The sequence below is a fragment of the Siphateles boraxobius genome, unplaced genomic scaffold (assembly GCF_051911475.1).
Source record: "Siphateles boraxobius isolate OS27281-9 unplaced genomic scaffold, OSU_SipBor_1 7, whole genome shotgun sequence".
Lineage (NCBI taxonomy): Eukaryota > Metazoa > Chordata > Actinopteri > Cypriniformes > Leuciscidae > Siphateles > Siphateles boraxobius.
In genome coordinates, this window is record NW_027509197.1 from 32,206,129 (window position 1) to 32,234,036 (window position 27,908).

At 38.4% G+C, this 27,908-nt stretch overlaps 1 protein-coding gene across 20 annotated transcripts in view; it reads left to right on the plus strand.

The window, feature by feature from the left end:
- Positions 1–27,908, plus strand: part of col18a1a (collagen type XVIII alpha 1 chain a) — a 90,703-nt gene that overhangs the window by 19,436 nt on the left and 43,359 nt on the right. For 8 of the 20 annotated variants that reach the window (XM_077215937.1, XM_077215938.1, XM_077215939.1 and 5 more), the window contains exon 1: positions 25,634–26,775. The exons of 7 other annotated variants lie outside the window; for them this stretch is intronic. In XM_077215937.1, the coding sequence (XP_077072052.1) occupies positions 25,749–26,775 (1,027 nt within the window). In that variant the 5' untranslated portion in view covers positions 25,634–25,748. Of the gene's footprint in view, positions 1–25,618; positions 26,776–27,908 lie in introns of those variants that run through there. 5 more of the 20 variants (XM_077215950.1, XM_077215951.1, XM_077215952.1 and 2 more) reach the window with 2 other exon arrangements.

Sequence of the window (27,908 nt, forward strand, 5' to 3'; positions counted from 1 at the left end):
AGACAGACCTGTGGAAAAGTGCACTTGAATGTTGCCCTAGCAGGGGGCTTTTGATGTTCAGGCCGAATGACTGTTGAGTCTTGTTCCAGGATTACTATAGTTAGCGATAGGAGGTGGGCTACGATTGAAATGACCCTGTTGCCCCGATACAACAACTCAGTCTGGTCACAAGCACTGGTGCGGAAGCTTTGCAGTCACATGGCCAAGCAGTTCATATTTACTTGAACTTATAAGGTTGAAAAAAGTTATTAACAATTAGACACAATTGAAATATTGTGCCAAATATACGAAACTAAGTGGTAGACTACTGGAAGTGTTTTGCTATTAAAACCTGCAAGAAGATAAGCATGCTTTTGCGATTTGCATGCAAAATACTTGTGAGTTTGTCATGGTTGTATAAACACAGGACGGGGTAGGAGTTTCCCATGAGTGAGTGAAGAGGAAAATTGGACAAAAATGATGTTTGGACTCATTTCTTTAAGTCCTGAGTCACTGACTTGTGTCTATGTCATTAACCTTACTAACATGCGCTTTAGGGAGTTATGAGATCCACCCACTGTAATTTAGAAAGGAGTCAATGGCTTTTACAGAAGTTGCACTTTTTCAGTGTAATCACTGCTAAATTTATTGCAATTGATTAACTGTAATTAATATATCTGCCACATTTGGTGGCAAGTGATATTTGGATCACTTCTGTAGACATCAGTGTTTAAATCCGTACCATAACCCTTTATCACCAGTACTTCCGTACTTAGTTGAATTATTGTAAGACAGAAATAATGAAACTGTGTGGTTGAAAAGACTGTGAAGCTGTTTCATATACATGACAACTGCTATCTCTTGGTCAGTACTTGTCAAAAAGTAGGCATAGCTGAATCGTTTAGGAATAAGATCGTGTGGGTGTTTGAATCGAGATTGTGATCTTTTAATGACAAATCATGCAGCTCTAGCATAAACATTTATGTTTCTTTTTTTGTTCAGACAAAGACTAATCTGGCAAAGTACATTGAATTGTTTTTTATGAATCAAAAGGAAACTGATGAGCCAAATTTTAACTCAATGTTGCTGGTGTCAGCTTTTGTAAAGTCATGTCTTAACACATCAGTAGATGCTCCCTTAATTCTTCAGGTGCAAAAAAAAAATAAAAAAAATTCTTCCCGTCTTTAAGGTTTAAGACCAAGCTAATGCGTCTGGGTTTTTATTTTACTATTTCTTTCCTGTGGCATTTAAAGTAGTAAAAAAATCAAGGAGACAAATGTTTTGTTTTGTTTTGTTTGAACAGAGCCATTAAATGACACCAAATTATGAGGGTAGATGTACTACAAAACAACAAGGTCAGGTCAAACAAGATGCTGTAAAACCAAATTTAGACTTATCAAGCAAGGGTTTGTTGAGTGACACAAAGGAAATGGCTTGACACGAAAGGGTAGACAGACATAATGTCCTTATTTCATGCTGTTAAGTTTTAACAAAGTGAGGCTCTAGATAAATAAAGGTTACATGGTGTAGTCTCGTGCAGACATGTGGGTCCTGTGGGACCAGCACATGTGATGAAGCAATCTTGACAAAGCACTTGCTGTCAGATCGCCTCATTTCCACTTGATTAAAAGCTTCTTGTGCTCACTGATATACCCAAATGTTCTGCTAACAGAGGAACTGATGGCAAGTATTGAGTTTAGGACAAAAAGGAAATGCTGGTATTGAAGGGAAACTTCCTACATTTTACCATTTGGCTCTTAATCAAAGGAGTTGTGAACTGTCAGGGTGGTCCAAATGTGTTCTAGTCATCCTTTCTTGGATACACAAGGATTCAACATTTTGGCATCTGTAAGATTTTAATGATGTTATTCTATTAAGCATGGATGCATTAAATGGAATTGTTTTTTTTTTTCTCTCTTTTTTTCCACTTTGGATAAACTTTGGATTGATCTAGCCAAATAATTTTATCCTTGGTGAACTTCTTGATAACTTCTTTCAAAAACATTATTATTCAAGTTTAGAGTTGGTAAAACATCCTCCTCTCCATAGAATCCTATGATAATCTTTTTAATCTTCCGCTGCGTCTGACCACCTGGACGTCGTTCTGGGGGAGGTCAAAGCGGTCAGAGGCGAGGCTAGTTGGCTGAAGTTGTGAATAAACTGCCGGTAAAAATTGACAAATTCCAGAATCCTCAGTAGGGCCTTACGGGAATCTGGACTTGGCCAATCCACCACAGCCTTAACCTTCTCAGGATCCATACTTATTCCCTCAGTCGACACAATGTATCCTAGGAAAGGAACAGACTGTGCCTGAAAATCGCATTTCTCCGCCTTGACAAAAAGCCCATTCTCTAGCAACCTCTGAAGCACTCGCCGAACGTGCTGCACGTGTTCCTGGAGAGAAGACGAAAAAAATCAATATGTCATCCAGGTAGACATATATGAATTGATCTATAATATCTCGCAGCACGTCGTTGACGAGTGCCTGGAAGACTGCTGGGGAGTTGGACAGCCCGAAAGGCTTGACCAAGTATTCAAAATGTCCCATGGGGGTGTTAAAAGCAGTCTTCCATTCATCCCCCTCCCTAATGCAGACCAAATGATAAGCATTACGTAAGTCCAATTTAGTAAAGACAGACGCCCCCTGCAACCTCTCGAAGGCTGAAGACATCAACGGCAAAGGATAGGTATTCTTTACCGTGATGTTGTTTAGCCCTCTTTAATCAATACAAGGTCGCAGGGATCCATCCTTCGAATAGTACAACTATTCGTCGATGTCTTGCTCTGGAGGCATATGCAAAAGTATTTGCCCATGTGATGTCACAAAATCAGCCAATATCAAAACAAGCTGCTTTCTGGGCTTGATAAAATAAATGCTTTGTTTATAAAGAGGACGTGTTAATTTATGAAACATGTTTTAATGGTGCAATAACCTCTTGTATGTCAAAAGATCAAGGCAACTTTGATTTTGCATGTCTTAACCCCTTTAAAATCTCATTGCTAAGCTTTATCTGGACATCACTATAGATTTTACATGTCTGAGGATACCTTAAACTCGCAAGTGGCATAGTTTTGCTCTTAGTGTTACAATTTGACAATAGGAAAATAATACCATAGCATTACATATCAGTGTCACTGTTTGAGTCTGTATGAAGAATGGCCCATAAAGGAAAAAAGTTAGAAGGGGGAAGGGGCAAAGAACCCAATGGTTTCTACATGTTCTGTCCAACTGTGTATGGGGTTTGAAAAGATCTCACACTGCGAGTCGCTCTAGTGTTTGGGTGGGAGGGCAGGGAGGACCCAGCTATTCTCCCTCTGGCAGACGGCATTTTCCACCTTTTCGTCACCCTGATGGCTTTCCTTTGAAGGAGCTTTGTTCCCGAACCCCAGAGATGTCTGGAGAATGCTGGGTCGGTCCTTGTTATAGATTCTTCTCCTCAGATGCTTTTTGAAGTGGAATACCCTTTCATTCTTAAAGCCTTTACTTATCTGGAAATAAACGCAAAGGCAACAGATGATTTTCAGATAAACATAACCATTTCATGAAATTCCTAGAAGAGCAAACACATCCTGTCAGTATTAAGAGGCATCCAATAAATGCAGCGGATGTAGTGTTTTCCGTCAAAGAAAAGAGTAGTGTTCAGATCAGAATTAGGATGCTTCAGAATTAGGTTTCCTTCTGCTGAACCGTGCACAGATGTTGTCGGGTGGCTCATGGCCCATTATGGCCTCTTCTCCAGATGTTAATCCATTCCAGTCACCACCTCCGTTTCACCTCTTCCGTCCGCGATCCACTTCATGCAGTAGGTGAGAGCGACAGAGGGATGGCAGTACTTTTAGGTGGGTGTGCGTGCAAGAGTCTGTGTTAAGACCTCCATTATGACAGTGATTCACGACAGGTTTTGCTTCAGGATCAAGACTTCACATTAGTCAAGTGAGAACCCAATGCAAAACTAAAAATTAGCATGCAAAAGTATGTTTTTGAAAGTCTCTTATGTTCATCAAGGTTGCATTTTTTTGATCAGCATCAATACTCTTCAGTGTCACATGACCTTTCAGAAATTATTTTAATATTAAAGAAACATTTATTATTATTATTATTATTATAATTATTATTATTATTATTATTGTTATTATTATTATTATTATTATTATTATTATTATTATCAATGTTTAAAACCTGCTTAATATTTTTGTCTAAACTGTAATAGATATTTTGTTGAATAGAAAGACCTAAATTGTTACAAAAGATTTTCATTTCAAACAAATGAAGTCTTTACTGTCACTTTTTATCAACGTAATGCATTCTTGCTGAATAATAGTATTAATTTCTTTAAAAACTTCTTACTGAGTAGTGTATGTCCAAAAAAATCCATGTTTGTTAATGCTGCACATTAACTTGTTTTTAATTTAACCTGGGTCTAAAAAAATGTCATGCAACTTGTCCATGCTGGTATCTGTCTAACTTGGCTCATTTCTTTTTATTAACAGATGAATTTGCAGGAAAAATACCATAGAGCTTAAATAGATGTATGATTTTTGATTTCACGACCACATGAATTTTTTTTTTTTCATTTTGCTATCCTAACTATGCATGCTTATATTTTAGTTGCATTATTAAGGTTTTTTCCCCCTCTGCATGACTTTGATGGCAACTGGTGTCACAGTGCATTACAGTGAGCAAATGTGTCATTGGTCAACTTCCTCCCTTCTCATAAGAGACACTGATTGTTTATGTCTCCTTTGGTGGCTTTCTCCTAATTCTCGAGGCACACATGACCATATCTGGCATACTGCTAAAATATTTTCAGTTATATAACTTGTTTTTTCCGAAACCTATCCTTTTTTTATTTGTTTGCAAGTCCCTTTGAGACCTTTGTATTACATAAGGATATTGTTTTAGTTGTTGACCATTACTCGTAGACTTTGTGGGAAGTTACTGAGTTTCAGGACCACTTCTGCTTACCTCCCAAATTCTGTTTTGCCCTCTGCTGCCTCAAAAAAACAAGATTTTCAAAGAACTTGCCAACAAACAGCTGTTGTCGACAAGCGTCCCCATCCCCCTGGTGCCTTTCAATAGAGCTATAGGACAGCAGAGGGCTCTCTTTTCAGGAAACAGATTGATGGGCATTTTAAAGACTGACAGGTGTGGGTTTCTGTGTGGAGGTCAGTGAAGCTATTGTTGCAAAAGAAGGAGGGCAAGACAGAGGCCGATGCTTGGTCACAAGCCATAACTTTTCTTTTCTTTTGTTTTGAGATATTGATAAACTGATATATCAGTCAGGCAAATTAGTCAGACAAAATATTTAGCCATTTTGAGATTGTCGTCATATGCTTACGTGTGTGTGTGTGAATAGTAAATGTGATGTAAAGTAACTAATTTCACTGTAGCAATTTTGTTTACATCTTATTTGCTATTATTAAATTATATGTAGTGTGAATTGAATTAATGCTATACATTGGCATTATAACATTCGATTTCTATTACTATTAAGTTTTTAACAATTACGATTTTTCGAAGGGAAGAAATCCCTTATGTTCACCCAGGCTAAAACTGTAAATATTGCAAAATATTATAACAATTTACAATAACTGTATTCTATTTTAATATATTTCTAAAATGTATTTTATTCCTCTGATGGCAAAGCTGAATTTTTAGCATCATTACTCTAGTCTTCAGTGTCACATGATTTTTCAGAGATCATTCTATATGCTGATTTGGTGCTTAGAAAACATTTCTTATTATCAATATTGAAAACAGTTGTACTGCTTAATATTGTTGTGGAAACCGTGATACATTACCATTCAGGTGTTTGGGGTAAGTAAGATTTTTTAGAAATTAACACTTTTATTCAGCATGCCATGGACACATTTATCATTGCTTGACGAAATTTTACGGCCGTAAATCCAATAGAAATCCATGAGATTATGGGTTTCGCGTGAGGGTGAAAAAGTTCCTCACGTTAATTTTCAAGTTTGTCTCTTTTTTTGTTGCAACACATACAGCTGTTTTTCAGTACAAGAATGTATTTTGTAAGTGGTCCCGAACGCATCTGATTGGGGTCAGGTGAACCCAAAACCAACTTTATACACGGCTTCCTTAGCAATGCTTTTGAAAAAATGTACTTTCGCGTATACCTAATCCAAATCTATGTCATCATTGCTCACTTGTGTAGACAAGTGTTGGCTTGAGCTCACTTAGGAAGGATGAGTAGTCATCTGTAAGTTTCAGCATCAACAAAGCCTTTCCTCAGGCATGTTTGCTTTATCTGAGCCTCACCCTTTGCTCTCAGTTAATATGACCCGAGGAATGATGGTTGGACGGGAACGACAACACCTTGTCCTTGACTTGGCCGTGTCAGAGGTTTGAAATCTTAGCACAGGTAAATAATTAGCCCAACCCCACTGTTGACAAGACACAGACGAGGCTTGTTCCTTCCAGACTTCCAGACGGGTCCCATGTCCAGCAATGCAGCCCGTCTGCTCTCCCTGTGCGAACCACGTCACACATGCACACACATGCTGTAACACAGCATTGACCTTAAGCCCTGCTAATGATAGTTCTTCGATTGAGGTGTCCTCTGTAATGAGGTCAATGTGGGAAAGGCTGTACCCAGCACCCCTAAGAGCCCCATACCTACCCCCCCTCCTCCAATAGGCTCAGCAGTGCACCCTAATGGTACTTTTGTAAAACAGATTTTTTTCCCTCTCAGATTTCAGCCAATGCTGTTCTGGGAAATCAGATTTATTGTTGTAATGCTAATTAAAATAGCAAACCTCTTTTAAAAGTTGCAAACCTAACACATCCAAGAACTGTAATAGTGAACATATGCTTGCGGTATTTGATGCCACTTTGCGAAAAAGCCTGAGCGTGAGATTTGATCTCAGCTTTGTGTTTTCATGAGCTGTTTGCTTGAGATAAAGCTCTTCACAGTGATTCCTAGATCTAGCGAAACGTCTCCCAGATGCATGCCCATTTTAAAGTGGAAAAGACCACAGTGCTTTTATTTATCTAGGGTGAAAACAGTAAGATTGTTTCCTCATTGTCACATACCCAGTGTACTTTTACTGTTGCACGTACGTCTGATGTATATTGGTTGAAATGTAATCAGTTGCATTCTGTGAGTAAGAGCACACAGTTTATGCACTTTAGCAGTGTGTGTGGAAACAACGTTGTTTAAAAGTTTGTGGGTATCCTGGCATCACCTAATTAGTGATGCTAATATATATATATATATATATATATATATATATATATATATATATATATATAAAACCCATATCATCACTGGAAGGAAGTGTCTACACTGGATACAGTATACAGATGCGCGTTCAGTTTCTGACATACTCCACAGGCTTGAGTCTGTCAACAGAACAAATAGAAGAGTGAAAATAATATTCGCTTTGACACATCTAGTTTAAACAGCTCTTTTGCGTCTCTGTACAGACTTTACAAGGATCCCAGCATTAGGAACAAGTGGATGGTTTATTGTAATGGTGTCCGGATCACGTCAGTGGATATGTTTGTTTGGATCGTTTTGTTTCGTAAACGAGGCACAGTGTAATGGGGAGTTCGCAAAGAAACTTTTGTTGAAAGATGAAGCAGCCAACTCTATTGGATCATCATCTGACAGCAGCTTTATCACTAACCGTAAGTAAATGACTTCATACTATGTCTGTAGAAGACAGTTTTATATGGATAATGTTTTCAAAACACTTACTTGCATGCAATAGCAAGTTGGCATAAATACAGTTCCCTATGCAAACGTTAGCCAATCATAACAGTGGCCGTTTACTGAAAAGCCTTTAAGGCCCACTGAAGTGCCTTGGAACATCCAGCTTTGTGTGATGCGTTGATGTAATTTCCACTGAAACAGGAAGCTTAGGCGGGACATATTGAATGGCTCCTCCCCCTTTTCAAATCGCCAATAGCGTTTAGTTTACCTCACAGACTGTCTGCAAGTCATACTTGACAGCACCATGGAAGCAAACCCGAGCACTGATGAAACGTTGGATTCAATAGTAAAGGTGTAAATAAATTCTAGCAATTTCTTACCAGTTGGAAAACGGAATAAAACTTGAGCGTTTGAGCAACCGAACACACATCTCCAACCCGGGGCGGGACGCTTTAGATTCTAGAGAGTATTTGATTAGGGCTGGGATGGTTACCGCATTACCGCAATACCACGGCCACGTGAATCCTACCGCGGGTCTGAGCTTGTCACCGTCATCACCGCAACAAAAAAAAAAAAAACACATTGGTCTGCACATGTGCACGTTGTGTCTAATGACATGGATTCATTGATTCTAATGACATTGTGTCTTGCATGGATTTAAGGTTTTCGAAACAAAACTTATCAAAAGATGGAGCAAATCCGATCTTTCGCAAGTTGGGGAGCGCAATGTTCCATGACACAATAACATTCCATTTGTATTAGAGATGCGCGGATGGGCTATTATTATTTCATCCGCAACCGCATCACAAAACTCATCATCTGTCCGCACCAACGTTTTTTGATCAATTTTCGAAACCGCATCCGCGGCTCTGACTGTTTTAAGGTCTACGAGCATGCAAGGCGCTGCTGCCGCGAGGCTAGAAAGCTCTTGGCTGTTCTAGAAAGGAGATTGATCCAATGCAGCAATGATATTTAAAGGCTAAAGTCCCTAGTATAGCCTATTGGCTATGTTGTATCCCCAGAATATCAGCAGTGAACTCCGTCTCCAATCGGCGCACAGAGATAAAAATAAATAAATAAATAGCCTATAACGCACATCGGGAAACCTGACCTTACCTGACTAGGCTACTGTAGCCTAAAATGTTATCATTTCGTTTTGAATTTTGTTTAAAAGTAAAAATTAAGCTTTCTATTTATTTCTCATGTCTGTGAGGCAAGTTCATGTCTGAGACGAGCTCCAGTTCACGCGCAAGAGTTCGCGCCCGCGCCTCCACGTCCTCCTGATTATATGTCTGCTATATTTGCTTCTTATTTATTAATTCCAGGCAATTAGTTAATGAAACAGTGATTAAAATTAAGATACAATTTATACAAAACGAAATTTAATTTAAAGAAAGTCTTTCTACAAAACAAAACTTAATAAAGTGGTCAAAAGCGTTTTATTTTATTTTATTTAAAGCGGTTTACCGCTGTACCGCGGGAATATCTTGCTTTTCAACCGCGGTTACAAAAAATCCATACCGCCCCAGCCCTACATTTGATTGGACAGAAGATGTGATGACAAGTCCGCCATGATGTCATAAAAATCCATAATCCATTTTAGCGGAGGTGAAGGACTGTACGTTTTGAATGCTTATATCGCCTAAATGTGAACTTTGTCATTATTTTGGAACACACCAGCTTATTCATAACCTTAAGGCTAACATATTTATACTATAAGCTAAAAAAACTAAATTTGGATTTCAGGGGTCCTTTAAAGGAGCCGCCCCTTAAAAACGGATCATTTCAGACAGGGGATCAGAATGAAGGTTGAAAATAGGTGTTGTTCCGCATAATATATATATATATATATATATATATATATATATATATATATATATATATATATATATATATATATATATATATATTGTAACATTATAAGTGAACCTCACGGAACAAGTATTTGTTATATTTGTGGTATACACATCAATAAAGAGCACGTATGGACCAAACATGCAGAAAATCGGAAGTCTGGCTACATGAGGCAAGGCAAGGCAAGGCAAGGCAAGGCAAGTTTATTTATATAGCACATTTCATACACAATGGTAATTCAAAGTGCTTTACATAGAAGAAATTAAAATAATCAAAAGAAATCAGAATAATTAAAACAGTTTAGAATAAAAGATAAAATACAGAAATCAGAATAATTAAAACATAAAATAAAATACAGTGCAAACAGTCGGACGAACAGTGGCACAGTGCTCATTCAGTAAATGCACAGCTAAACAGATGTGTTTTGAGTCTGGATTTGAATGTGACTACTGTAGGAGCACATCTGATCTCTTCTGGAAGCTGGTTCCAGCTGCGGCTGGCATAGTAGCTAAAAGCAGACTCGCCATGCTTAGAGTGAACCCTTGGTATTTCTAGCCGATGTGATCCTAATGATCTGAGTGATCTGTTGGGTTTATATTCAGTGAGCATATCTGCAATGTATTGAGGTCCTAGGCCATTGAATGATTTATATACCAGTAATAATACTTTAAAATCAATCCTAAATGTAACTGGCAGCCAGTGTAAAGACCTGAGGACTGGTGTGATGTGTTCATATTTTCTGGTTCTGCTCAGAATCCTAGCAGCAGCGTTCTGTATGAGCTGCAACTGTCTTATGGTCTTTTTGGGAAGGCCAGTGAGAAGTCCATTACAATAATCCACCCTACTGGTGATGAAAGCATGCACAAGTTTTTCTAAGTCTTGACTGGAAACAAAGCATCTAATTCTTGCAATATTTTTCAGGTGATAATATGCTGATTTAGTTATTGCTTTGACATGACTACTGAAACTAAGGTCTGACTCTAGAGACACACCCAGATTCCTGACTTGATTTTTAGTTGTTTGACCCCTAGACTGAAGGTATGCGTTCACCTTGAGAACTTCATCTTTGTTTCCAAACGCAATGACTTCAGTTTTGTCTTTGTTTAACTGAAGAAAGTTTTGGCACATCCAATTGTTTACTTCATCAATGCATTGGCAAAGGGAGTCAATGGGGCTGTAATCGTTAGGCGATAGGGCTAAGTAGAGCTGTGTGTCGTCTGCATAGCTATGGTAAGCGATTTGGTTCTTTCTCATTATTTGGCTCATTGGGAGCATGTACAGGTTGAATAGGAGTGGCGCAAGAATTGAGCCTTGAGGGACTCCGCATGTCATGGATGTCCACTCAGACTTATGGTCTCCTATACTCACATAATAACCTCTGCCTCCTAAGTATGACCTGAACCATTTTAGGACTATCCCAGAAAGCCCGACCCAGTTTTCCAGCCTGTCAAGAAGTATTTTGTGATCGACAGTGTCAAATGCAGCACTGAGGTCGAGTAGTACCAGCACTGATAATTTGCCTGTATCAGTATTTAAGCGAATATCATTTATTATCTTTATGAGCGCGGTCTCTGTACTGTGGTGCGGTCGGAAACCAGATTGAAAATGGTCAAAGTATCCATTCGAGCTTAAGAATTTGTTCAGCTGATTGAAGACAACTTTTTCAATGATCTTGCCTATGAAAGGAAGATTTGAGATCGGTCTATAGTTGTTTAATATGGTCTTATCCAGATTGCTCTTTTTCAGGAGGGGCTTGACAACAGCAGTTTTCAGGGAGGTCGGAAAACTCCCAGAGAGAAGTGAGGCATTTACCACTTCTAGGAGATCTGCTTCTAAGCTGTGTAACACATTTTTGAAAAAAGATGTGGGAAGTGCATCAAGGGCGCAGGTTGATGTTTTTAGTTGCTGTACGGTTTCTTCCAAAATTTTGCCATCAATTTCTTCGAAATCAGACATAGTTGCTACTTTCTCGTGCTGTTGTTTGATCTGCCTGACCCCAGCGCAACTCAAGGATGAGCTGATCACCTTTCTGATATTATTGATTTTCTCAGAGAAGAAAGAAGCAAACTCACTGCACTTTCTCACTGAGAGCATTTCACTGGGAATCTGGCTTGGGGGGTTTGTCAGTCTCTCTACAGTAGCAAAAAGAGTGCGCGTGTTGTTTATATTGCTGTTTATAATATTCGAGAAAAAAGTCTGTCTAGCTTTGCTTAGTTCCTTATTGAAAGCATGGATGCTGTCTTTGTAGATGTTATAATGGACTACAAGTTTTGTCTTCCGCCACATGCGCTCTGCTTTTCTGCATTGTCTTTTCATATTTTGCACTGCTGTTGAGTTTCTCCAAGGTGCTTTTTGTCTGCCACTCTTCTTCCTGACTTTCACAGGAGCAATATCATCAATTACACTCTTAACTTTTGAGTTAAAAGAATCAAGGAGAAAATCAACAGAGTCAGCAGATATGCTTGGTGTTAAAGATATAGCCTTCATAAATAGTACACTAGTATTCTCATTTAAGCATCTCTTCTTGACAGACACAGATCTAGCTTCAATGGCAGGAGAGATCAATATATCAAAGAAAATACAAAAATGATCAGACAGTGCTACATCCTTAATAACAATTGATGAAATGTTTAGACCCTTACTGATAAGTAAATCTAGAGTGTGTCCACGATTATGTGTGGCTCCATGTACATGCTGAGTCAGATCAAAAGTTTTTAAAACAGTTTTGATTTCTTTTGCCATATTGTTTTCTGCATTATCTATGTGAATGTTAAAATCTCCAGCAATGGCAAAGCAGTCAAACTCTGAGGAAATAGAACTTAACAGTTCTGTTAAGTTCTCAGCAAAAGCTGGAGAGTATTTTGGAGGCCTGTAAACAATGATAAGTAAAATGCGTGGAGCACCTTTTAACACAATACCCAGATATTCGAAAGACGGGTATTTCCCAAATGATATTTGCTTACATTGATAGACATCTTTATAAAGAGCAGCTAAACCTCCGCCTCTTCTGACAGCTCTGCAGACACTCATAAAAGTAAAGTTAGGAGGGGCTGTTTCATTGAGGACTGTTGCACTGCAACTTTCTTCTAGCCAAGTTTCATTTAGCAACATAAAATCCAGGTTGTATGTGGTTATTAAGTCATTGACTAAAAGTGATTTATTTTTAAGTGAGCGGATGTTTAAAAGTGCTAACTTAACAGTCTTACTTTTTGTCCCCACAGCAATCTTGGTATGTCGTGTAATAGGCACCAGATTAGATGGGTTTGCTGTACGGCTTTTGAAGGCCTTAGACTTTCTATCATGTAATTGAACAGCAATAGAAAAACATACAGGCACACTGGGTTCCCGCTTGTTCTGTAAACATTTGAGAAAGTTATTGTTATCATAGCGGGGACCCGACACATATCACTGAGAGCTGGTATCAGTTGTTTTTGGTTCACCTCGAGCCGCCGGAGGAGGGTGTGGGCCCTGGCGCTGTGGCAGAGGCCGAAGAGCTCTCACAGGGGGAGGGGGAGGGCGAGCTGGGCCCGTAGGCTTTGGTGGTTGTGGGGCCTGGCGTTTTTTGGTTGGTATCTGGGGGCTCGCAGCAAAAGAGTGGGATAGTCTAGTTCCAGCGTGCACCAGTTGTTCCATTTTCTCTGAGAAGCACAGAAGTGGAGATGCTGGAGAGAGTGATAATGTTTCCAGTGAGAGTGATTTTTGCTCTGGTGTTATTGGAGGCTGTAATATGCTGTCCTGGTTTCCCTGGCTGTTTTCCAGAAAGTCGTCCTTGGGTGCTGTATATTGGAGCAGTGCTGGTATGTCACAGTCTGTCTGTGGTGAGCTCTGTGGGCAGGGCTCAGCTGAGATTGTGTCCGTGAGCAGAGGTTGTTGTGGCTGAGTGGTGTTATCACTGTCCTTGTGTGATGTGTCAACCGCATGTCCATTCAGGGGCTGAAGTGAAATCCTGTGGTCATTCATACTGTATCCAGGTGTGTGTGTGCCATTCAGGTTGAGTGGATTGGCACACATTGCAGAAGGATGACGGAGGGAGAAGTAGATATTGTCCTTTAGCACTCTTGAACCAAGTTTGTTTGGGTGGTGGCCATCCTGTTGAAACAGTTGCCTCTGACTCCAGAAAAGATTGAAGTTGTCAATAAAGTTCACTCCTTTTATATTGCAGGTTTTTTGCAGCCATGTATTAAGCCCAAGCAACCGTGAAAACCTGTTTGTTCCTCTTGCTGGGAGTGGTCCACTGATGAATGTTTGAACTTTCAGTCTTTTAAGTGTTTCAAAAAGTTCATTGAAATCCTTTTTAAGAAGTTCCGACTGCTCTTTATGAATATCATTCTTCCCCACATGAATGATCAGTCGATTTGCAGTCTTATGTTTCATCAGAATGTTCTGAAGTTCCCTGTTTACATCAGATGTTGTTGCTTGTGGAAGGCAGCACGTTGTTGTATCCCTGCTATTAATGTTTCTGATTACGGAGTCGCCCACTATCAGAGTCCTGGGCTCGGCTGCACTGTGAGCTGAGTGCCGCTGTCTGCTCGACCTTGAGCCCCAGTTAGCATCAGTGTTAGCTACTGGCTGATTCTGTCTGTGTGTGATCACATTCATCAAATTTGGGGATTCCTCATTCATTAATACTTCAAATCTGTTCTCAAGATGTATAGGCGGTGGTAGGAGACCAGTGTTTGCAGTCCTTGTCAGAGCCGTATCTGGGGTAGAGGATGCTACTGCAGTAATATGTGATGCTCGTGACAATCTGATGTCTCGAGTGCCTTTGGGTCTCGCACCCTGTTTGTGCCATCGATTAGTAAAACGATCGGCTTGTTTCTCTACACTCAGTATGGCCTGTCGAGAAGCACTAGATTCATGGGACTCACCGGCTGTATGCTGAGGACGTCCATGACGAAGCTCTGTTGTGTGTTCCGTCTGGTTTGGTGGTCCCGCAATTAACTTTGTTTCAAGAATTGCAATCCTTTGTAAAAGTCTGTGGCAGTTGGAGCAGCAAGTAGATTCCAGAGGAGGCATTTTCTTATCCTTATGAATGTAGGCAGTTTTGTTTTCTCTTCCCCGGAATGTAAGCTTTCAGTGGGAGGCTGGTTGAATAAAATAATTCTGCTTTTTTTTTTGTAGTAATCCAAACGTTTGAGCACTGTGCTGATTTGCTGAAGTTAAAATTAGGTGATAAAAGGAGATAAAATATAGAAATATAAAAGCGATAGAGCAAAGCGCGGAGCAGTAAGCGAGAGCGTCCGAACAGTAGCTGAGCAAAAAAAAAAAAAAAAAAAAAAAAAAAAAAAAAAAAAAAAAATGAGACTAACAAACCTGATATAGTCAGTAAAGTGATGTGCAATCAGCACATTATTGTAACCGTATGTTACATGGGTTCCGGGTGTGTTGATATACACAAGATAAAAAGCAATAATGTCAACAGTCCTTCACTAAAAGTAGCAGATGAGGGACGCCCCTCTGTTTTGTCTTTTTTTCTCGGTTCTGTCCCTCGTGAATGAACTGTTTGAACCGCGGTGTAACAGAGAGCACAGCATCAGATGCTGACAAGTCTTATTAACAGCCCGAGCGTGTGTGTGTGTCTGCATGCGTGTTTGAACAGGTGCGTTTGGGGGGTGTTTTATGCTTTAGCTACACGCGCTCGATCTCTCCTCAGGCTTGATTAGTATTAGATAAAAATATAGCCTCAGTAATTAAACATGCTAAGACGTTATCTTGCCTTGTATGTGAAGTAACAAGTGCATATTGTCACGGTGTAAATGCGTAATATGGTCGTAGCCATGTCAAACAAAAGGATTTCCCGCACCTCACAGTAAAGGTGTATAGTATCAGATCTTTATATGCAACAAATGTTTTTAATGTTAAACCTAAGAGCATATTTTGTTTCACCGTTCTCATTTTATTTTAAAGATGTCACTCATGCTTTATTATTAAGACTTCAGCTGTATAATACATGGAGTCTTTGTAGTTCCCTCTAGTGGAGAAAGGTAATAGTTACCATTTATTAAAGATTTTGAGTGATCCTTGCAAAATTCATGCCGCAATACTAAATATTTGCTCTTCAATTGCTTAGATGCTCTGAATGTTTTTTATGTGTTTGCTGGGTAGTTGTTTGGTTAATGTTTTCTTTTCCAAATAGTATAGAGGTCCCGATATTTCTCCCTTTAATGCAAGACATTCAATATAAGATTAATTATATGAGTATTGTCTTCGTTATAATATGAGCATCTATGAACAATACTTTTATTTACAGTATGTAAATTGTTAACCTGAAAATAAAAAAATGTACATGAAGCAGTCTATTATGAATGAACTTAAATGAACAATGAACAACATTATGTTTATAAATTAACGTTAACATAGAATGAATGCTTTAAAAATGCTTAATGTTCGTTCATGATACCTAATGCAATAAGTAATGATAACGAATTAAACTTTACTGTAAAGTTAATTAGCATATGTATTCAATACTCTTCACATCTGTGTGATCATTTTAATGCCTGTTTTTTTCCATTTTGATGAAGAGATCTCAATTATACAAGAGCTTACATTGTGTAAACCTCTCATCTTACAGCAGAGGGAGCCACCCATGCTAAAAGTGCGTCATGCTCACTGAAGTTTGTCCTTAGGGAACTTGGAAAGCATTCTCAGACATCTTTAAACCTATTATTTGCAGCAATAAAATATATATGCCCAGATGTAGCCATGTGAACATTTTCAAGCAATAGTTTGCACAGGCATTTTAGTAATGAAGCTCTGTTTTGTATCTGCTTGTTATGTAAGTCAAAAACTACATGTGGAGTCCAGATTTGGCCTGTTTTGATGTAGACTGCTGTATTTGCCATCCATTGTTAGTATGGACTTTGTGAAGAATCTCCCGGGAATGCTACATTTGGATAATATGATGACATGAATGAGAGCGACTGTAGAGCGTGTCTGAGCAGGATAAAGACCCTCTGGGCTGCTCTCTTCATGAGGTTGTCTATGTTGCATGTGTTTACCCAGCGTTCAGTACATGAATGAGGTCTGAAAGATGCTTGTCAAGAGGAGGCTCTTCTTATCTGCACTGCTGGGCAATGACACGTCCCTGACAGGGTCCTGAGAGATATTTTCCGTTGCAGATAACCACCCTAACTAACTCCTTCCATGTCCAATTTTTTCAATGGGAGACTTCTTTGCCGTTCAGAGCCGAGAAACAACTGTCTCTAACACTTGTTTCTGCCCAGACATGCTCCTCTAAGTCTCCTAAGTCTGACCTCATTCTGCAAACCTTCTAGCATCTATATTGGAAATCTGTTCTCATTTATGGAATCTTTGATGCTTGGTTTTACGTGAACTTCTGGCCTAGAGTTCAGTGTTATAATTCTACTGCTTTATTTCCCGTGGTGGAGCAGAAAGGATTTGGTTTCAGCGAGTCTGTAGATAACGCTGAAGAGTTAAGGGAATTGCCCAGCTCTCCAAGCAGTTGTTTTCTGACAGATTTAGTGGAGTGTACTATAGAATTGGAAGTTTTACGATGTTAAAATAGCATAAAACACAGCCCAGGGAAGTATAGGTGGCATTGAAAATTTATGTTGGATGAGTTTAACCACTGGTGGAACACATTCATTGGTTCTCTTCCAAATCCTGTGCAGCATTTTATGATACTGTAAGGGTGAAGACCAGACACAAAGTGAGAGAAATGTTAGTCATAAATACAATTTTTTAATTAATTTTTTTTTTTCAAGTTTGTCATTTACATTAATAATGTTGGTAAATATTTTATTTTTTACTTAAAATTCATACAAGTTTTTTGACACTTAAGTCACATTTAAAAGCATGATTTTCAAAAGACGGAAGTTGGCTGTATATTCAGTGTCACATGATCCTTCAGAAATCATTCTAAAATGCTGATTTGCTGCTCAAGAAAAATTTATTATTATCATTAAAGTTGAAAATGGTTGTGTAAAGTTGTTTTTTCTTCAGGGTTTCAGAAAGTAAAAAAACAGCATTTATCTGTTTTTAAAAAAAAATTATTTGATACAGCAAAAGTGCATCTAAAGTGACAGTTACAAAAAGACATTTATAATGTTACAAAATATTCTATTTCAAATAAATGCTGTTCTTTTGAACTTTCTAATCATCAAAGAATGCTGAAAAAACATTGTTTTCAACATTGCTAATAATAATAAATGTTTATTGAGCAGCAAATCAGCATGTTAGAATCATTTAGGATCATGTGACACTAAAGACTAGAGTCATGAATAAGAGACTTCTTTTAAAAAGATTAAAAAATCTTACTATGCCCAAACTTTTGAACGGCAGTGTATATATCAAACATTAATACTATATTTCTCTCTCTCTCTCTCTCTCTCTCTCTCTCTCTCTCTCTCTCTCTCTCTCTCTCTCTCTCTCTCTCTCTCTCTCTCTCTCTCTCTCTCTCTCTATATATATATATATATATATAATCACAAATCACCTATTATTCATTTATTTCTTTACTATATTATTTGTATATCATATTTTGTTTCTAATTTTGCAATATTCATACATTACATTAAACATTAAGTGTGACTTAAGTTTCATAGTAATGTTTGGGGCCTTTTATTTATATTTTTGTTTCTATGAAAATTAAGCCCAGTATGTTGAAAAAACCTTAAGTGCCTTTAGGAACAATACAATTGCGGAATCAATACAATTGAACACAGCTAGATGACACATACAATGACTCACTAGAAGACTATCAGTGAAGCTCTTGGAGCCACTGGAGATAGAATGAAACCAGGACCACCCTCCGCTCAGGAGATGCCCCTTAACTAATCTCATTACTTTTTGAAGCAGCCCCCTGAGTAAGCTCTGTCCCTGAGGAAGCAGTGTTTAGCATGTAAATGCTCTCCTGCAGCTCGCTTGCTGACAGAGAGCCAGAGAGGTCCAGACAAAAGCCTGCTGGTGTCATGAAGGCATGCCATGCATTCCATGTCATTGTTACTGAGTCTTTGAAGTTTAAGATGGGGTATCCTTCTGTACTCCTTTGTTTTTTTTCTTTTTTTTCTTTATTGGTCCTACACTTATGTACATGCACACAAAGCAAGATTTTGTTGTGTTATGTATGTGCATTTTTGTTTCAGTTTGTGGTTGATTCAGGCTGAGGGTGTTTTTATTGTGCAAACTGCCTTTCCCATCATTGGGTCCTGTAGATTTGTTTTTTCAGGGTGACCTTGGTTTATGGAGTACCAGTGCAGGGGTTGCAAGCCCTTTTAGCTGTAAAAACACATCATATGGATCTTCCATATGCTCCTTAGAGACCTCAAACTGTAGGTCAGCATAGATCTTTCTATGCATTTAGATGATGGGTAGCTTCAACTTCTATATCCATTTACACTTCCTTTGTGTGTTTAGTTTGGGATAGTTCACCCCAAAATGTTTTCATACTTCTGATATGAAAATATTCTGACCCTATAATGTTGTTTTTAACCCATTTGACTTGACACCACCATGGCCAGCATTTTTTTTCATTGAATGGACAAAAACAGCTTGAAATTCTGCTAAAGTGATTTAATAATTGATGAAAATTCATTAAAATGTCTTAAAACGAATAAGAAAAGATAAATAACTTATTTTGTGTTCCAAGGAAAAAAGAAAGTCATATAGCTTTGGAGTGACAAAATGTAGAATTTTCTTGTATTGGTGAACGGTTCCTTTAATTCAAGATTTTCTTAAATGAATGAAAATGTGTATTGTAATGTATGTATGTTTGTATGTCTTTCAGGAGATTTTAATACTCCTGCCAGGCTGTTGTTGAATATAAGAACTTGTTCTTAAGTGACTTGCCTGGTTAAATAAAGGTTAACTAACTAATGTAATCATATTCAAATGCAGCTATAGAAGAAATAGTTTAAATTCGGTCTGTCGAGTCCCACTGACTTTCCTTCACAAAGGACTTATGTTGAAATGTCTACAGCTATTGTCAGCATTAGTCCATATCAGATTCACTAATTTTGTTCTATGGTATAATGTTATATCGGATGTATAGTTTTCTGAAACAATGTATTGATGGGGGACCTGAAAGGTGAGGACAGATTAGAGGAAGCAACAATGCATAGAAAGTTCACTGGACACCGAGAGGGGTTATTGAGTGTCCTCTGGCTTTTTGGCAGGGGTCTGATTACACGCTCAATTATCTTACTGACTGCAGCACTTTTCTGAAGCTTTAAGGCCAGGACACACCAAGCCGTCGGGCTGTTTTTGACCATCGGTCTGCTCATTTTTTTTCGGTGTGTTCCGCACCGCTGGCTCTAGTCAAATGCCGTCGAGTTGATTCGGCATCAGGCCGTCAGTGATAGAGAGAACACTGGCTGTTCAGCTTAGCGAACGAAGAGAAAAAAAGCGAAAGTGATGAAAGCGAGCAAAGAAGTCAAGACGGTACAGACAGAAGGCTGTTATAATTTTACATCATCTTACCTGATTGATTGACGTTCAAAATGCTAAGCAAACGCTTCTTTGTTTACAGGTTGTATATTTGCATCCCTAGTTTCGGGTTTCCTTTTTTAAATGACGAAAATAGACTACTGATACCTGCTGATATAGACAGATATTACCTTACATGCAGGCACAGAACGCAAGTGCTAGCTCACAGTCACCTTTAGTCCTTTTAGTGTGTTCAAGTGCAGTTTTTGGCAGAGAAGCAGCCGACGAGAGGCAACAACACAGTCAGTTTTCGTCGCCGCTAGCTCTTTGACGTCAGCTTGGTGTGTCCCGGGCTTTAGACTAGGCATGCCTATGTCATTTGAATGACACAAAAGGAGAAATATTTATCGGTTTGATTATTTTGTCTGGAATAGATTTGCAAGCTTGTGTATCTGAACATTTGCAGGTTTTATAGTTTTGCAACCTTGTGTCTGAACGTATGTAGGGTTTATGAAGTGGCATATGATGAAATGTTTGACTGGAAGGTGATGTGACCCTTTTTAAATTCTCCTGTAAGTGGTCCAATATGGTGTCCATTTAGGACTGACCTTGCAATTAGAGGTTAAAGTGGGTCACATGTGCTCAGTTTGGTTTCTAAGCCACTTGGACGAAGTCTAAGAGTGAAATGATGGGAGAAAGAGCGCGGTTACTCTAAATTACAGCATGTGATAACTAGGTTTTCCCCTTTGGCTGGTGTTAAAATGACTAATCTAATCTGTAATTTGTCGTTCATCTTAATCTGATCTAAACCTGTCTTTTCCTTTATTAAGTAGGTGATCCATCTATAATGGATCTATTTTTTGCCTCTGTGTACTGCTCAACATTGCAAAGCTTCTTTTAAATCACAGTAATGGCAAATAATATTATGCTATGGTTTTTTGCTGTAAAACATTCTGTTGTTCCTTATCAATAACACACACTAAAACAAATCATTTTGAGAGAGTTTACTTTAAGTCCCTCTAAAAGAATGTAAACATTATATTCAGGTGGGAGGGTGACTGTGTGACCATGGACCTTCCTCCGTTATATTTTTTTTGGTGAAACATTTTAGAGCAAACCGTTCAGAATTTTTAACTGCTTTAAATTGACCTCAAAAAGCCTGTATGAATGTCTGCTTCAATGCTGTTTGACTATGTAATGACAAATCTCAGTGGGAAAAACCCAAAGAATATATTTAATCAAGTTTTGTTGTTCTGTCTGCTCTTGCTGATGCTGTAAACCTGTGTCACATCTGTTACTGCGTTATTATGGATCAAGGACACCTTGTTTGTACATCTCATAACTTCTGCTTTTGGCATGTCAGCTTGGGTAAGAGGTTCAGACTCTCTGCATTTAAAAAGAAAGCCTGTGGAAAGCGGAAACAGGATGAGATGCTGTTATTATCCCTATGCTCAACTTAATTACATGCACTCAACAAGTTCCCTGTCACCTGTAAATATAGAAAGCTTTGTTCAAATTCACAAGATCCTTTCATTTATCTTACAAATGTTTTCCTACTCACCTCAATGCAGTCCAAACCCTATATTTTTCGACCTTATGTCATTTTATATACTGAATGCCTTCGAACTCAAAAGGTGACTGTCTATCTTGTCTATCTATCTATCTATCTATCTATCTATCTATCTATCTATCTATCTATCTATCTATCTATCTATCTATCTATCTATCTATCTATCTATCTATCTATCTATCTATCTATATTTTTGTGGAAAACTTGATATATTTTTTCAGGATTAGTTGTTGAATAGGAATTTTTAAAAGAACAGCATTTATTTTGAAATGGAAATCTTTGTAACATTATAAATGTCTTCAATTGAATACTTCTTTGCTTAATAAAAGCAGTAATTTCTTTTAAAAATCTGACTGATTCCAAACTTTTAAACAGCAGTGTACACTGTAAAGTTTTCATCTATTTCAATTATTGCATTAATTTGGTCATTTAGTTGAAGATACATATGAGGCCATGTAGATTTGATGAACACCATCCAAAAAATAAGGGATTAATGAAAACAACAATCTTTTTATTCAAACAGACCCAAGGACATTACATGTCCAAGACACTTTTCTCATCAGTGAGAGGCAGGAAATCTCAGGAAAGCTCAGTTTCCTCATGGGAGTTTGCAGAGGAGTGTGACTGAAAACATACCAGTGTGGATGTTTTTTTTTTCTGGCAGCACATCCCATATCCTGAGCACCTCAAACTTTTCAGACTAACATGTGACACCTATTTTGGTGTTATTGTTGTATGATTAATATAAGTTTTACTCAAAAGAAAGCTCAGATGCCAAACTTTCCAAAACATTAGGGTCCGTTGGCACAAGAATATCCCAGTTCAGTCATAAAGGAATGAGGGACTCCCCAAAAGAAAAACATCACAAGCATTTTTGTTCTGTAAAGGCAAGGAGTAAAAGCTGCCTTATATTTTAAAATTCATGTTAAATCACATCCTGATGAGTGCAGCTTTCATCCACCAAACAAATCCTTTTAGCTGATGGCAGAGAACACGTTGGCCCTGAATGTGTGCCGAGAAAGGTCACGACTGCGAGGGAGTCACCATGGAGAATTGTAAATTAAGATTCCCACCCATGGATGACCCGAATCATGAGGTTTAGCATTAACCCTTATGTAAAAGCTAACAGCAGGACTTCAGCCAGTTATTGAATTCTTAGTTGCTTCGTTGATGTATGTGACATTTTGGCTCGAGGTAATAAGAAGCATGTGTCGATGTCATGTTCTCATGGCTGCTCGTGTTTCAGTGTCCTTGTGGGTAAAAAGCTGTGTTTGCAGTTCATTAACCTTGACTTCCTGTGTAATGAGAAGAAAAAAGAATGAAGTCAGTCATACTTCCTTTAACCTGCAGTGAAAACAGGAGTCTAATCTAAACTTTACTCTATGCATTTCTTGCACGTAGGAATTGGCAGAATTCTATAATATATTTTTATATATTTTTTTGGTTAGCCTACTTCATTTCGATTTATTTTGGGAGGATTTTCTCCTCCAATCTTTGTTAACAAATGGGCTCTGCTCTAAAACCAAGTTGCTTATAGACAGCATTTTAAGAAATTGTGGGCACAATTTTCAATGTGACCTTTTCCAAAAGGTAAGCAGCATAATACCTTCTTTTGGCCATTAGAACAAGGCTGCTCACTAGGTTTTTCCACAGAACCAATGAGAATTCTTCCAGCAGAGTCCACTTGAAATCTAAATGCTATGCTGAGTTATTGCTTGATTCGCTGTGTTCTTGAGGACTGTCTACTTCTGCTCAGCATTTGTTAAAGTCATTCCCACACTCACTGTGGGCTGCCCCAGTGATTTCTTCTGTGCCTCTTGATGAATTGTTCTGAGGGTTTGACTTCTCTATTGTGCCTCAAGGGGTTTGGCAGACGTTGTAGGTTTCTGAAATATCTGCATGCCTCATTGTGTCCTTTCACTGTTTAAGAAGAGAACTCTAGATTTTTCTTTGAACCAAATCCCCCTAGTTCACATCAAATCCCCAAAGAGTGCTTATGCATCCTAGACTCATCTTATAAATTCAGCTCTGAGGATAAGAAAAAAAAAAAAAACACAACACAAGGCTTCATTGTATCTTTTGGCTTATACTGTTATTCTGAGGTGTCTGCACTGTCAAAGAGTGAAACTGTATTCATTAAGATTTTAGACTTTTTGAGTTTATTTTATTTTATTTACTTTTCTCAACTTTTGACCAAAGTACTTCACAATACTAACATTAGCTTTGTATTGTAAAAAATGATTAAATCATTATTTTTCAGTGGATTGCTTTAAATTAAAAGCCAGACAAATAAATGAACAGTATTGGGTTTTATTTGTATTTTTTTTTACAAATTAAAATTTGTATTAATAGTTAATTGTCTTTTAAATTTTGTCAGTATTTAGTCATAAACTGCGTTTCCACCAAAATAAACCTGGAACAATTCGTCCTAGGAACTCAAAATGCTGCATGAACTCAACCAATCAGCGCCCAAGTCCAACCCCCGAAAGTTCCTGAACTTTGAAAAATTACTACCTGCAGTGAAAACGCGGCTAAATTGTAGTCCATTTGTTTCTGACTGAATTTTTTTGACAATGTGCACTTCATTTTTTTTATAGTTGTGTCTCCTGCCATTATAAAAACATATAGTCATTTTAAAAGTTGCTGTGTTCTGATTTCTTCATGCTATAGTAATAGTGACTTTATGGGGATAAACATTTTCAGGGATTTGGAGACTATTTGGAATATAGCATTATGTGAATCTGCAATGGTATATTGACATACCTTATATACTGAAAAATGGCGTAGACACAGTTTACACTCTGTAATTAATTCTGAAATTTAACATGTTGAATTAAACATGAAATTTTAAAAGTATAAGACAGAAATAGTATTTTCTTGTGAAACGTAATCCAGTAAATGTCTTATTTTTAACTTCAAAATATATATATTTTTTTACAGTATACTGAGAATACTGAGAGAGGCACAATGTCCATTGATGCATGTGTTCGTATTTGTAAGTTTCTTCAGGAGAAATGTTTGTAGTTTGACAGTGCTTATACAGTGTCAGTTAGCATGTGGAGGGTCTCTGTCACCAGCTCTCGTAGGCTTGTCTGAACAAGTGCACAAGATAACTCTGTAACTGAGGCACAGAACATGTGGTCGCCTCTGTCAAAGCTCATTGTAAGTTTAAACCAGAGAACAAGATTTATATTGGGGGTCGGTTTAAGGGAGGTGAGCAAATTTTTAGACATCTTGTTCCAGCTCAAAGCTGGAATGTTGAATTGACTTCTGTGTGAACTTCATTGACATAGTTATGACATTATTTATGACATCTCTCCTAAACATGGAATACAGTTTGTATCAAGAAGGATAAAAAGTTGAATGAAACAGGTGTTCTAACTTGGTAATATGGGTTGGTCTTTATAGCATTTATTAACTATATTTAATGGAGTGATTGCATATTGATATTCCTCAGGCATTCTGAATAGAAAGTTCACAAGAACAGCATTTATTTAAAACTTTTTCTTTTTTTGTAAAAGTTACTTCACTGTCTTTTTTGATCAATTTAATGCATGCTTTATGAACTAATTATTACCTCAACATTTTCAACAGTACTGTTATGTTGCTTTGGATAACTCGCTGTGAAGTGTCCCTGATGCAACATTTCATAAGGTACCTAAATATCTATTTTTTTCATGCTTTGCAAGCACTAGTATCCCCTTCAGAAAATGAATTATTATTTTTTATAATAAAAAAAACAGAGCTTTGGCAAATGACAAAAAAAACAAAACATTTAAAGCATAAATGTCTGTATCTAAGAGGTGTTTTAACCCATACCAGACAGACCCAATATTGGCATGTGGGGCCAAGCTTTTTTCATTTAAGCTAGTTTCTGTGTAACTGTGGGTTTGTGGAATTTTTGTGTCCCTACAAAGGCTGTAAAAGTTGAAACAACTCTAAATTCCATCAGCGAGGGCATTTAGAAGCACCGGCGTATACAAAAGCATGCCTTCCAGGCATTTTTGGTAAGAATATCTATCATCAGAGACACTCTTTCACAAGGACAAAGGGGAGATGGAGCTACGGGGGAGGAAAAGGTCCCAAGCTCGGCCAATGACAAAGCAGCCCCCTGCTCTCTTTTAAATATGTTACTCCTCCTCTAAACTTTTCCTGCTTGGCTTGTGGGCTGATTGTGGTGACTTTACGGGGAGCCAGGGACGAGTCTCTGTGTGTGTGGTGTGGATTACTGTAGAGGGCATGTCTGGATCCTGTTTGAATTGCTGAATTGACTGGAAGTGAACGTGATGTCCGAGTTGAGGTTTTGGCTGTGCCTCTTTATTGTGGTGTGCTTGAACATACGCCACACACATGGCTGGTTCTGGAAAGATAACTCGAATACGAAGGGCACGCAGACACCGGCCTACCTGACAACCATAAGGCCCACATCCCGACCCAGGACAGAATCAACCAGGACAGCAGGTACAAGTGCTTCCGTAACTGAGGTGGAAAAAGAGGTCAGTTACAATGGAGGTCATTTTGAGGGGGAATCAGAGTTCATATCCAGGTCCGGGTTGGGGGTTGAGTCTGAGTCTGTAAATGGGTCTGAATTTGCTTCTGGATCCGGATCTGGATCTTCTCAATTTGAAAGACAGGATGCCTATGTTACGTCAACCAACGTTTCGAGTATTTCTAGTGAAAATGCTAGTTTGCATTTGGGAAACCTCAAGCTGGAGACCAAAGTGGACCAAATGGATAGACTTCAGAGCATCGGTGACCTAGCACACAGTCAGTTTAATGAAAGTATTCTTTTTAAAAATGTTAGCACATATAATTTAAATGGGCATAATTCTACTGAGCATGATGATTATGATAACTCGACATTGAATTCCTCCGAATACTCTGTCTCAGATAATCTACTAACCATTGAAAGTGAGTATTTTGTAGCTAAAATGCCGTTTGTGGAATCCTCTAGCTGCTTGCCGGTCGGTCCTGATTTGCCATTTTGCGCCAGAACGAGAGTGGATAGTTTCATGGTACCCAATTTTCTAAATCAAAGCAGCGTAGAGGAAGTTCAGGTGGTTTTAACCCAATGGGCATGGCTTTTGCGGTCAAACTGCCATCATAGTTTGGAATGGTTTTTCTGCCTGCTGTTGACACCGCGGTGCGGCACGCCTGGACTGCCTCCCTCACTGCCCTGTCGCAGTTTCTGCGAGGTCCTGCGTGACAGTTGCTGGACGCTCCTGGATGAGGGCCGCCTCCCCGTGGAGTGCCAAACTTTGCCTGAAGAGAAGCATGATGGGTATCGGTGCTTGTCAGTTAGTAACCAGAAAGGTAACGGACGGTTAGAATGCCATCTCTCTCAAAAAAAGAAAGATGCATTTTGAACCAGTGCCACCCGTCTGTCTGTTTGTCATCCACCAGTCTTGGTGAGGGTTTTTGTTTGTCTGTAAGTGTTGTGTGGTCCTCACCAGTCCTCACCAGTTGTAAGTGCTTAAAGTCTCTGGGGAGATGTTTTAATGAATCCACTTTGCACGATTGTCAAAACTGCATGGAAGTGTGAAGGATGACTGCATGGCACTATTAAATCAAGTCTTTGCATGTTTATGTGTTTGTATTTCAATACACATGCGACTCTCAGTTCCCATGGTCTTGAATTGTTGTGGTTTTCAGAATTTGTTTTCTTCTTTTTGTTAGCTCTAAAATATTTTATTGGCTAAAAATAAGGGTCAGGATTTTAGCAGCTGAAACCTACTACCAATTTCTTGTCATCATGTTCGCCCGATCCTGATCATTCATTCCAGCTTTATAAAAGTGATATGTAAGCTCTCTGTTGACTGTCACTGTTAACCCCTTAAACCCTGTAGGCATATTTAACTATTTCACGTGATTTTAAGTGGCATACTTAAAAGTAATTGCTTATTATGGCCTATAAAAAACAAGGTATCATCAAGTACCTCGTCTCATTTGATACGTTTTTGGTACTAAGAACAATTATTTTGAACATGTTTGGAGGTTCATATGTTACAACAGTGCTGGAAAACCCCCAGAAAAAGTGATGTGATTTATTGAGTTATTTTATTATTCATGCTTGACATGATGACAATTAGAAAGTATGTATGAAAGGTCATAAAATCAAGTTTGCCCTTGTTAACAATCATGTCGACTGCATCTGGGCTAACTTTTACTGAACAAAAGAACTACTTGCATGTGTAAGCGCCACAAAGCATACAAATATTTATACATAGAATAATTAACAAGAAATAAGATCCTGGCCTGTGAGTGATGATGTTCCATAGCGGTTTCAGCTGTGCGCTCCTATTCCAAGGCGCACTGTAAATCAATATCTGTCAATCTGAGCGATCGATCCAGTCTAAGCACGCTCCAGCTGTAAAACAGTGTCCATTTGATTTGATTCTACATATCGTCCCTACCCATCATACCCGTGATCCAGTTTCCATTGGTTG